Source organism: Coenobita brevimanus, chromosome 21, assembly GCF_032717465.1.
Source record: "Coenobita brevimanus isolate Jiangsu-jjx chromosome 21, ASM3271746v2, whole genome shotgun sequence".
Lineage (NCBI taxonomy): Eukaryota > Metazoa > Arthropoda > Malacostraca > Decapoda > Coenobitidae > Coenobita > Coenobita brevimanus.
In genome coordinates, this window is record NC_136974.1 from 4100288 (window position 1) to 4112755 (window position 12468).

A 12468-nucleotide genomic window follows, 5' to 3' on the forward strand; every position below is an offset into this window, starting at 1 on the left:
CAAGGCTAAAGAGACTGACAGATATAAAAACACGTGATGCAAAAATGATTACACACAGAAAAAATATATAAATCATCTTTAACACGAAAGTATAAATTATCCAAGCGTCATTCCCACACTTGCATGGGACCAATGGGGAGATTCACAATGAGGTTTTTACGTCAGGATGGAAATTAAAGATAAGCCTCTCTCCTGATTCATGGGAGCTACGAGACTACTTGCAACTCATGTGGTGGGCAGTCATGCATCTTCATTCCTCCACCGGTAAGGCGATTGTGGTTCTAACACTCTCGACGGTCTTACAAATCACTCTAACTTTAAAAACATCACTTACTTTGTATAATTTCTCGTATACTCTAAATGCTACACACACACACACACACACACACACACACACACACACACACACACACACACACACACACACACACGCACACACACACACACACACACACGAGCAAAAGGAAAACAGTAACTAACAATATTCAGCTCAATCCCTTGGCATAAGCCTGATTAAATTACGATTAGGCTTTCCACGGATTTAGTTCAGTATATACAGTATATGGACACCTGAGACGTTAATTGCAGATAAAAATATTCTAAACCCCTGTGATGAGCGCTGAACCATCACCTGCATCAACAGTACCTATCCCTGCTGTCCGCCACCTTTGCCCTTCTGTAACCTCAAGTCTCTAGCTAAGACAAGTGTTCTTATCTCCTCATCTTCACTCTCTACTCTAATCAATGTGCCATCTTCCATGCCTTCTTCATTACCACGTCTCTCTACCCTCGCGTACCCTATTCCTCTACCCTCTTTTTCCACTCCCTACTCTTAGATCATTGTGCCATCTCCTCTACCTACTTCACAGCCATCTCTCAGTAGCATCCTTTACCCTCTGCCTCTGTCCAGAGTAGTGTTCTTGTACCTTTTACACTCTAACACCATCACACCATCTATCCTATCCCCTTCACTACCACCCCTCTCTGTTCTCCTCTACCCCTTATCTCAACTTTCAGCTCTTTGGTCTTTTTCACTCTATTCTACATCACCGTGCCATCATCCCTATCCTATCCACAGCCACCTCTCTCTTGCCTCCTACACTCTCGCCATTACTTTCCCGTGGACAGTCAGCTGGCAACCATTAGGGCAGTCTTTCGCTATATATCGTTCAGGTTAACTTGGCAGATATTTTCGAGATTTTGGAGCTTATTTCGCGCACCTCAGTGGCAGAACAGGACACTAATACAGCTGTACAACCTTGCCAGTGCACTTCTTCGTGACTGTCATCATATTTCAGTTTTAGTCTGTCGTTACTACTCAGCATTCGAGATGGAGAGACGGCTGTTTAAGGCCAAGTTAATTTGAACAGAGTATAGTTAACTGGATGAGATGGGCTGGCCGTACCTTTGGCATTTAAAAAAAAAAATGAATTGAGAACTGAAAACAGATACTGGTACGCATTACGTGTATGTGAGCAGGCAGCAAAAAATAAATAAATAAATAAAAATGAAAATAAAGCAACGTGGGACTGGAAATGTCATGTGATTTAACCTTTACAAACTGATCATGCAATTCTTTAATTCATTCTATCCATCTCCAAACGCGAAAGAGAGAATTTGAACTGGGAAAGTTAAACAAAACCTTCATCAACCTCTTCCATGCGAGAGGCAAAATCGTCTGGAGATAGCAAGAATAAATTATAGAAGAGGTCACGGGCTCCAAGAGGTTAAACGCCACAGTGTCCATATGAGCAGAGGGAAATATTCTTCTCAAGAGGCCCTGTTCATTTTCCAGGACATTTTTAAGTTACATTAAAAGGTAAAAAATGGTACAGAAAAAGATATAAACACTTCAACAGTACACCATGAATTGGGTGAACAGTAATCACAGACTGTCCAAAAATATGTGTAATTAATAAGCAATAAATATATAATTACAAAGTTTCACGCTTCATTCACTAATTGGTGGTTTGACGAGGTTCGAGGTGAGTGTGATGACGTTCTCATCTAGCAGCCAAGTCACCTGTTCATTTACTGTACAGTATTTGACACAAACACCTGTTATGTATTCACCAACAGAGAACAAAACTACTTTTCTACCAGAGACTCACGGAGAAGCAAACAATTAATAATAATAAGTAAAATTCAATGCAAAACTATATCATATGCCTAAACGACAATTTTTTTTAAGTTTTTGATTGTTCTGAAGCAACTTGTGCTTGCGACCTTCAGCGATGGGTCACGAGCACCCCAGTTCACGCGGCGGCCACCTCGCCTCATCACACCCACAAAAACTAGTCGGTCTGCTTTCCCCGGGTCATCGTGACGTCACAACGTGGGTGGGGTCGCTACTATAAAGTGGACCAGCCAGCAGGCCTGGGCATCACTTGGGATCATCTGCTTCAACTTGAAACATGTTCCAAAAGGTAAAGGTACAATGACTTATCCAGATGTGCCAGTGAAATTCTGCAGCAGACTCAAGTGGTAGATTATGAGAATGGGCAAATATTTCTGCATTTTCAAATAGTTTTTCAACATTATTTCATCTATTTTTGCATGTTTCTAGAGAGAAATTGGTTGGACCTTTGAGCACTGTAGTATTCTGACAGCATTTGCAATTTTTGCTGTATCGCAGGTAGTTCTGGTGGTCCTGGTCGCCGTCGTCGTCGCTGACAGACGCCCTTCCTACGGACCCCCTGAGCCGTCCTACAGCCCTCCTGTCCAGTCATACAGACCCAGACCTTCTTACCGAGAGCCAGAACCCGTGGTAATATATTCAACTTACCCTTGCCTTATTCGCCCACTATTATTTTTTTTTTCCTTCAGCTTTGATGTCCCATTAATCAAGAATACCATTTAATCGTAAGAAGAAAGAACTAAAGGCTAAAAGCCTGCAGAGTTGTTCTCTCCAAGACAAACTGCTCAAAGCAAAACAAGATTCATGATCTATTATTTGGAGATGCGTGGACACCGTGCGTTTAAAAGATTGGGGGTCATAGACAGAGGGAACTATATACTGAGGAAGACAGTTCTAAAGGTAACCCGTTGCATACATAATGACAGAGAATCGAATTTTAACCACATACTCGCCTCCAGGGTCCTGCCCAGTACGACTTCCAATGGACTGTGAGGGACGACTACTCTGGCAATGACTACGGTCACCAGGAGAGTCGTGACGGCTACAACACCGACGGCTCCTATTACGTGGCGCTGCCCGACGGTCGCCTCCAGCGGGTGTCTTACTACGTCAACGGCGACTCTGGCTACATCGCCCAGGTCGAGTACGAGGGCGAGGCGCAGTACCCCAGATACGACCCAGCCCCGTCCTACAGACCCGCACCAGCACCAACCTACCAACAACCACGACCATCCTATGGATAAGTTATAGACTGACTCCTCGAACACTGAAGCTTTAATAACCTGTACAGAATCCATGAACTCATGGTAATAAAGATTATATATTGCAGAAATGTTGTGTCAGATAACCTAATTAATTGCTATAGCTTATAATCTTTTAATCTCTCTCTCTCTCTGCGAATATAAACACCAGTGTACAGATAAGCAAATCAACAACAGTCTGCTTCGTGCATTGCGATTATGACTCAGTTCCAATTACCTGCATTATTACCTGTCTAAGATTTGCCTCCTACACCCCCTTTTTCTCTTCTTTTTTTGAGAGGGGAGGGTTGTATCGCTATAAAAGTCTCTGATGCTTAAAATAGAAGGGCCCTCCATTGCTCATTCACTTTTAAAATATTGTAATCAGATAGTCACCTCTGCCCCACTGCTCAAAGGCGTGGTTGCACTCACGCCTGATCAAAGTTAGCTGCGAAGGAACAAAAAAGCTGAAAGGAGGAAACCCAGAAACACGCCAGGTGAAAGTGAGAGGCTGTGTGTGGAACTGGGTATGAGGGAATGTGGTATGAAATCTATGTTAAATATTGAGGTCCACTGGGTAAAGCGCTCTAACCGTGGGCTGTAGGTGTATAAAGCCAAATTTATTTATTTTTTTCACGTAATATCACTCGGAGGGAAAACGACTGGTCACTCTACTTAAATATCTGCAAAGAATAGCCTAACCCTGGGCCCCTACGCTCCCTGAAGATGAAGAAATCAGTACTTAACACAGAACACTCTTAATTGCTCAGAACTGGATGGCAAGTGAAGAGAAACGAAAATATTCTGAAGTAAGATGATGATGCAGGAACGTGTCCACAAAAACAACGAGAGGAAGGGAGGTTGCAAAAGGCGACACACTTCTTTTTCATTTTTTCAACCTGAAGGAGTGCCTGGGTCACGAGTAAAATGTCAGCAGAACTGGTCGTTGTCATGAACTCTGCCACGCCTCTGAATTTATATACAGAATTATGGAAAAAAGAATCACGTATCATAAGACCTGGGTATTAAAGAAAACGCGAAATGATCAATGAATGAATTCTAGCAGTCATCCCTGTCACCTCCACACCTAACAAATCCAGTGGTCGGATTCACACACACACACACACACACACACACACACACACACACACACACACACACACGTTATTACCAGACCCCTAACTCCACTATTAATTAGCAAGGACAAAAACAAGGAAATTTATCATCTCTTGTCCCTCCTACAAGAACAAGAAAATAGTTCACAATATTCTTTTTTCATAATTTAAGGTTTAATTGTGTATAAGAAAGTAGAGATAATAGTGCATGCTACTCCCTCCATGTCTTCCCAGCAAAACAAATTTGGATTACGAGAGGGAGAAGATGGTATATTTGTGAATCTGGCTCTTAGTTCGATTCGCCTCACTGACGAAAGCTACAGCTAGACAAGCAGGAGTCTTCTAAGCCTCCTGGGCAGCTTGGAACATGATGATGAGACTGTGTAATGACTGGATCTTACCGACACGAGGAGGTGGTGTTCCCAGGTTCTCCCGTCCTTAGATCATAAACGCATAATGGTTGTCTGCACTGGTGAACCTTGTGCGGTTGGGAGTGCTGAATTCATTTTAATTTACTAATCTTGCTGGTGATGCTCGAAGTCGTAGAGGTAGCTGCTGCTGTGTGTGTGTGTGTGTGTGTGTGTGTGTGTGTGTGTGTTGTGTGTGTGTTTTACAAGGCACTGAAGTTACGACGACGACGACGACGACGATGATGTTAATGAAGATAATGATGATAATGATGACGATGATGATGAAGTACTTAACATAGTCATTGCATTTTCCGAAAGTCAGATGCTCTAATTAAAATGCCCAAACCACCAATTGGCTTTATCATTCTACTCTGTCTGACGGAGGAATAACAAACTACAAAATTAGGCGGTTCTTCCTTCTGATAACATTTTTTTTTTTAAATTCTACTGAGTATTTTTATAGTGCATTGTAATACCCGTCGAATTGCTCCGTGTTATTTACAGTTTAGTTGGCAGGAAATAATGTCCATGGGAAGTTTAATGTAGTTATGTGCAGTACCTTAAAGCACAAGTACTCCAGTTACTAACCATGAGAAAAAGTGTGAGAGGATTTTGTGTTTGGTTCAGTTTGTTAATCTTTCTGTCATTTTTATTGTCTGTTAGCAAGATTATGGGAAAAATATTGACATTGCAGCAAATTTGGCTTGATGGATGAGAACATTTAGAGAAACATTTTAATTTTAGGCCGGGAAAAGTCAGAAGTCATAGGCCAAAGGACAACTCAAAAAACTTTGACCCGATTTTGATCTCGGTGGAAGGGCTGAAGAATAGCTGAATTCTGAGAAGAGTCAGTCCGTGATAAAACTCAAGTAACAAAGTTACAGTCTTAGCCTTTGAACTCATTTAGTTTTGATTAGCTTGGAATTATACTTGACAGAGTGGTTTAACTTGAGTCAGGGATGAAATAACTCTACCATTCAAAAACAATGAGCCAAAGGTTTAAGTCACAGGGTAAGATTAACTTAAACACTTGTGATCCGATTATGACCAAAATCGGTGGATAGGTTGAGGGTCAGGTAAGAATGAACTAATATGATTTTAAGGACAAGCTATGAAAGGTCAAGGGCACATGACAGGGTTAAACGTTCCGCCTTAAATACATTATAGGGTGTTGGGTGTTGCTCTCTCTCTCTCTCTCTCTCTCTCTCTCTCTCTCTCTCTCTCTCTCTTCTCGCTGTACGTTGGAAGAGAGGAAAATGTCACAGAATCTCCATTCCTCAAATATTAAACCCATGTGCAGTCGACAGTAATATATTTCAACCATCATATACGTTCCAGATTCTTCTCAAAGCTCATTTGTCAGCGGCTTTTATCGACCAAGATACTGTAGATACTTGCTTCTCAGTGCTGCTGCTCGATCTCTGTCAGCCGTAAAGCTTGTAGTCCAGTCGTTCATTGTCAGAGTACAATTGACCGTACCGTATTACATAAACATCGAGGCAGACACAACTAGGGCACATAATCTCGTTCCCTGTAATATTCCAGACGTTTGTCCATAAATCATCAGGCTGGGGACAAACCGTATCGATATAATAATAGAGGATGATGTGAGGTGGGAGTGGAAAGTGGGGCAAGAGAGAGCCTATTGCTGTGACGGTGAGAGGAAGGCGAGACAGCGGTGAGGGCATTAGGAAATAAGTGAAAGTGAGTGGAAAGAGAGCTGCCGGGAATAGAGGGAAACCAGTTCATAATCAATTAGTTATAACCTGTTCATCCAAGGACACAGTTTTTTTTTTATATAACTCACGGTAACCTTAGCTAAAGTAATGCAGTTTAGGAGAGACATTTCGTACTCCTTTGACTACTAGATGTGCTGTCATAACGTGAGTAAAAGTTGATCTTAATGGTAATAAATTCTAATTCTAAAAAAGTCATGCTGTTGTACAGGTTAACGTTTTTATATATCTCAACTGAAACATCTAGAAAGGCACACAATAATAATAATAATAATATTAATAATAATAATAATAATGATAACAATAATAATAACAACAACAACAGCAATAATCATAATCATAATAATAATAATAATAATAATAATAATAATAATATTATTATTATTATTATTATTATTATTATTATTATTAACAATAATAATAATAATAATAATGCTCTGAAAAGTTAATATTTCCTATCTGATGTACAGTCGCAAACTAGAATTTGTATCCACGTCATGCTGAAGCCTTGGATCCACAAAGGTCAGGTTTCACACATCGTCGCCTCCTCCCTCACCCACGATGATAGGAATGATTCGCCTGACGGATGGAGAAGCAGGTCACGTTTATGTCTAATTGATGTTCAGCTGAGGGCATAAACACAGATTCACTTTGCTGGAGAGGTTCGCCTTCTCGTGGTGGCAGCCATATAACCAACTGGCTCCTCTGGCCGGCTCTACAAACGTCCTTCATTCTCCTCTCTAACCCCGAAAGGAGAATAATGAACTGTAGGAGAGGCAACTTCAGTCTGCAGTTCGCCAGATGCACGATCAGATGAGCCTGGGGTTGTAACTAATATTTCTACTACTACTACTACTACTACTACGACTACCACTACTACGACTACTACTACTTCAACCACCACCCTGATATAGAACGAGACAGTGAACAGTGACTTACGGAGCCCAGTGACTCGATTTGCGGAACCCCACACACTCTTCAAATCATTATGTAAGATTGTCATTCTCGTTCGACTAAAGAGCGGAGCAATATTATGATCAGATACCACTGGGTGTCGTTAGGTCCATGTTTGATATTTTAACCACTTCACTGCGAGGACCTCTTTTCTGTTTCATTCGTGCTTTCTCCAGACGATTTGATTCAGATAAGGAGAGACTTTTTTTTAGTTAACCCCGACATCGCTAAAGCTGAAGGCGATCGCTGGATGTAGTTAAAATGAAAATTAAAATGAAAAGGACGTCATCGTAGTGAAATTATTAATACAGGGCTACACACACACACACACACACACACACACACACACACACACACACACACACACACACACACACACACACACACACAAGCTTTACATCCCTTTCCATTTTCTTTTATCCAACCCCATAGTTCCTACCAAACTAGAAGTGGTTGATGCATCTCTATATACAAAAATTTGACTCATTTTCGTTTTACTGAACTCTAATCCTCCGAATTTTCTACATTGTGTTTGTGACTTTCATGCCCATCTCTCCTACATACCTCTATATTGTTCACTGCTCCCCTAATTTCGTACACTATTTCTTCTCTAAAGTGGAATACACCATTTTCCTTCTCCCCTTTCAAGCAAAATCACCATTTCAAGAGATTTAAATATTCACTAACATCATTGGCTCTCGTTTCTGTTTACTGACGCACCTGGTAAACAAGAACTTCATCATTTTTTTCATCCCAAATTACCTCCAATTATTTGTACAGGATGCTCTTGATATCACTGTCCGTCTTGGAGAAGGTTCCTACATACCTGACCACTTCCTCAGTAACTGCTATTAAATCGATCAAACTTCTTTTATCCGTGTCGCAAGCCGTCGGGTATACGAGAGGGGTGTGTCTTTACTTCTTCCTCATTCACCACGCAAGTTCCCGTTCAAACCACAACAGCCATCCTTACGAGGGGGAGAAGACCTTCCTACCCATCACCTACCACCAGCCCAGTACAGGACAGGTAAGGACAGGCCACTCATTGCTGTCTGATAATCCTACCTCTTATCCGTCCTGCGCTGAGCTTCTGATAAAGGTATATGGCTTGAAGTGTCCCCTGCCAAGACTGCCCCACCTGTGTGTACAAATCTCATCTTTTACATAACGATATACTTGTGTTCCTTACTCTCTGCCACATCCCAGTTAAGACGGTTCTGCCCACCTCTCTCTCCCTATCCCACCTCTCTCTCTCTCTCTCTCTCTCTCTCTCTCTCTCTCTCTCTCTCTCTCTCTCTCTCTCTCTCTCTCTCTCTCTCTCTCTCTCTCTCTCTCTCTCTCTCTCATTATCTTAACAATGGAACTACTCTGTGCAATATCCATCTTCACAGGATATGATAATTCCCACAGGTCCCATTACTGACTACAATATCTGCTCACCTCACTCCTCTCCTCCCACCCCACTCCCTTCTTACTCCCTCTCGCCCGAATTTTAATGAAAAAATCTTGTAAACTGAATCTTACCCACGGATCTGCCTCACCCATCTTCACCTTCACGTCATGTCACCCACTCCCCATCATCCAATCCAACTACTATCATTTCCACCCCTCAACCAACCCACTCACCCACCGTTCTAAAAAGAAGAAGAATAAAAAGAGGAGGAGGAGGAAGAAGAAGAAGAAGAAAAGAAAGAAAAAAAGAAAGACAGAAGAAAAAAGAGAAAATTTTTTGAAGCAGTCCAACCCCTGGATGCTACCGATTTTCTTTTTTTCTTTTTTTATTCTTTTTTTTTTGCGTTTTGCTTTACCGGTTTCAGCTGAGTCAGTTTCAGTCGACCTAAACGCATCTCATTAACCCGAGTTGACCTCAATGGCCCTAAAATGACCAGGACAATTAAACTCAGCATAGATGGCTTGCATTGTCTGAATGTCCTAAATATGACAACCCATTCAGTCTGATTACCTACTTTCTACTAGACGATTTTATCCAGGTTTAGCGGATATATCTTATGTGACACGGGTAATGAAGGCCAAGTCAGTTCCACAGCCCTCCTGAACAGAATAAAATCGTTTGTCAAAAGCAAGAGCATAAGGGAGAAATACATCATCATCGTATTAAAGGAGTTAACCAGGAATCACCCATATGTACTGTGCATGTCTTGAGTTAATCCTTGACGTCTTAGCTGTGTTTCACTTACTTTGCGTTATGTTTCAGTTAACACGATTTTACCACACTCGAGAGAAACCCTGAACATCAAAATATAAGTCCCATCATAATGAGCGTTCTGGCTCTGACTAGAAAACCTCGTATTTTTATTCCAAGTCACGTCCGATTCACCTCATAAAAACTCACTTCAGGTAAAAGGTTAGTGGAAGCAAAGCAATCTCAATGGAACAACACCTATCTCACTGAACCTGAAACTTTGTAAATGGGTTTTGAAACGCTCTGGCGGGTTTCAACATGACTGGCTCTAAACCTGTGTGAATAGTTCTGAACAGATGAAAAGAGACCCGAAGTAGCATAAATGACCCCTGCTTTAGCCGAATGGTTGTACTAATGAGCTGGTAAATGTGATAATCCAGGCTCAACTTCCAGTGTAACTAAGGGAGACATTCTTTGGGATATAATCTGTACTGTAGCGGATATCAGCACTCTTCCATTCTCCCATCCATACACCTATCTCCACTGCTGTTGTCAGTGCACCATATATCAGAATATTTCAGAAGCTCAAAAAATGCAGTGGATAATCAGCAAACCTACTGGGGCTGATGGTATAATGTGACGTGCCATGAAAATAAGAAGTGTTAGGTAGGGCTTCAGTGAACGAACTAACTAGTCTTTGCCCAAAGTCAGATGCATAAGCAATCGCTCTTTTATGTTCTCAAAAGCCTGTGAATTTATCCTCGACATAAATATTCTGAGCCACCTTTTTTGTAATCTTTTTGGTTATCATTATTGGTTCTCCTAACAGTCTTTTCAGGCCCCGTATTATCCATCCGTGTCTATCCTTCCCCATTCCTTCACGCCCTGCACTCCTACAACTCATTTTTCAGTCATTCACTTACGATATCTAGTTATCTTCTTGAAATCCCACGCCTTCTTCTACCTTCGGACTCCCTCATATACACCTTTTCACCACCCTGTTCTGATTCAGTCCGTGTGACCATACCACCAGTGCACAATATCTTCTACTCTTTGGTCAGTTCAGTAGACGTACAGCCTCCACTCATTTCATGAAGCACTATACAGTATATGTTATGACCTATTCAACTCAAATACATTTCTTAACAGTCCCATTTCTACTTTTCTCAGTCTTGATTTTAATATTCATGACATAGCAAAGTCTCACACCCAGCCCTCTACACAGATGACATATTTTGTTGTTCAGCTAAGTCTGTAGTTTATTCAGCTTAGGAGTGGCTTCTCGAACTGGAGAGGTTAGATACAGCGTTCTTTGACGACTTCACTGCCAGAAATCATTCTTAAGGTGATAAAATCGTCTGGAGGAAACAAGATTAAACCAAGTAATACATCATGGTAGTCCAGAGATTAGCGTGGACATCAGCATACCTTTACACACTCGCCTTGCAGTCTTCATACTCAGTGTTCTAATGCTCTGTCAAGTCCTCCATTCATCAGCACGCACTGTATATCATCACTACATCCTATCCTCCTCCTAGGGTTATGGTCCCTTCACCTTATTTATTCAAGTTCCCCTTTTCTAGTCCCCATTTTCTCTTTATATTTACAAAGTTATCTCTTCTTTTCTCATTTCGCCCTACTATTCTTCTCTGTTCTGTGATTTTCTTTAACTCCTTCTCTTCAATGGCATGGTTGAACACTTTATTGTTACTACTCTGATAATTTTATTCAGCATGTTCAGGATATTTAGAGCTGGATGTGTTAGACAGAGCCATCATTAAACCCTTCAGTTCTAGAGGCTGTTTCCATCAGACAAAGATCCCTAATTCCTTCCAGCTAAGTTCATGGCTAAGTGCAGTCGGATCGGTGACCAGACGAGTGATCAGTGGGAGCTATGCCTGACCCAGTACTTTAGTTAACTGAATTCCATGCAACCTCGAATTAGTACTGAAGTTACGTGAGTGTCCGGTTCCGTCAGATGAAAGCAGACTTTAGTGGTAGCAACATTAAGCTAAAATGGGCGTCCTGGTTCAAGGAGCTAAGGTTCTGTGCCCTTCTCAGTTCATTCCTTCTCTCCTCTTATCCGCCGTTTTCTAATCCACAGACAATTTCCCCACTAACTTGTCATTTTCTCTTGCACTTCCTCATCTCCTTTCTCTCAACAGATATAATTAGGGGGATCAACATCCCTCAACCTTTTCCCTATCCCCCCAAAACGAAGGAAGGTGGAATTATACCCATGTATGAAATTATACCCGCTTCTGGAATTATACCCACATTTGGATAAAGATTTCTGGGAGGGAGACAACCGGTTCACCCCTACTTGGACCCTTATCAGGAGATTAGATTAGATTAGATCAGGTTAGATTATGTTAGGTTAGGTGACATAAGGTTACGTGAAATTTACGGGAATCGGAAAGTATCAGGAAAAAAAAGTAACAGTCAAAAAGTAACAACTTTTCCTAGGTTAGGTCAGGTTAGGTTAGGTTAGATTAGGTCAGGTTAGGTTAGGTTAGATTAGGTTAGGTTAGGTTAGGTTAGATTAGGTTAGGTTAGGTTAGATTAGGTCAGGTTAGGTTAGGTTAGATTAGGTTAGGTTAGGTTAGGTTAGATTAGGTTAGGTTAGGTTAGGTTAGATTAGGTCAGGTTAGGTTAGGTTAGATTAGGTTAGGTTAGGTTAGGTTAGATTAGCTCTTTCCCTTACGTTTTTTACTGTTACTTTTTTTCCTGAT

General features: G+C 41.3%; 1 protein-coding gene across 1 annotated transcript; it reads left to right on the forward strand.

The window, feature by feature from the left end:
* The first annotated feature begins 2234 nt into the window (after positions 1–2234).
* On the forward strand, positions 2235–3381 carry LOC145392033 (uncharacterized). Its single transcript, XM_080266494.1, has 3 exons — positions 2235–2339; positions 2636–2767; positions 3097–3381. Exons 1-3 carry the CDS (start codon positions 2235–2237, stop codon positions 3379–3381), a joined length of 522 nt encoding a protein of 173 aa, XP_080122620.1.
* Positions 3382–12468: the final 9087 nt, after the last annotated feature.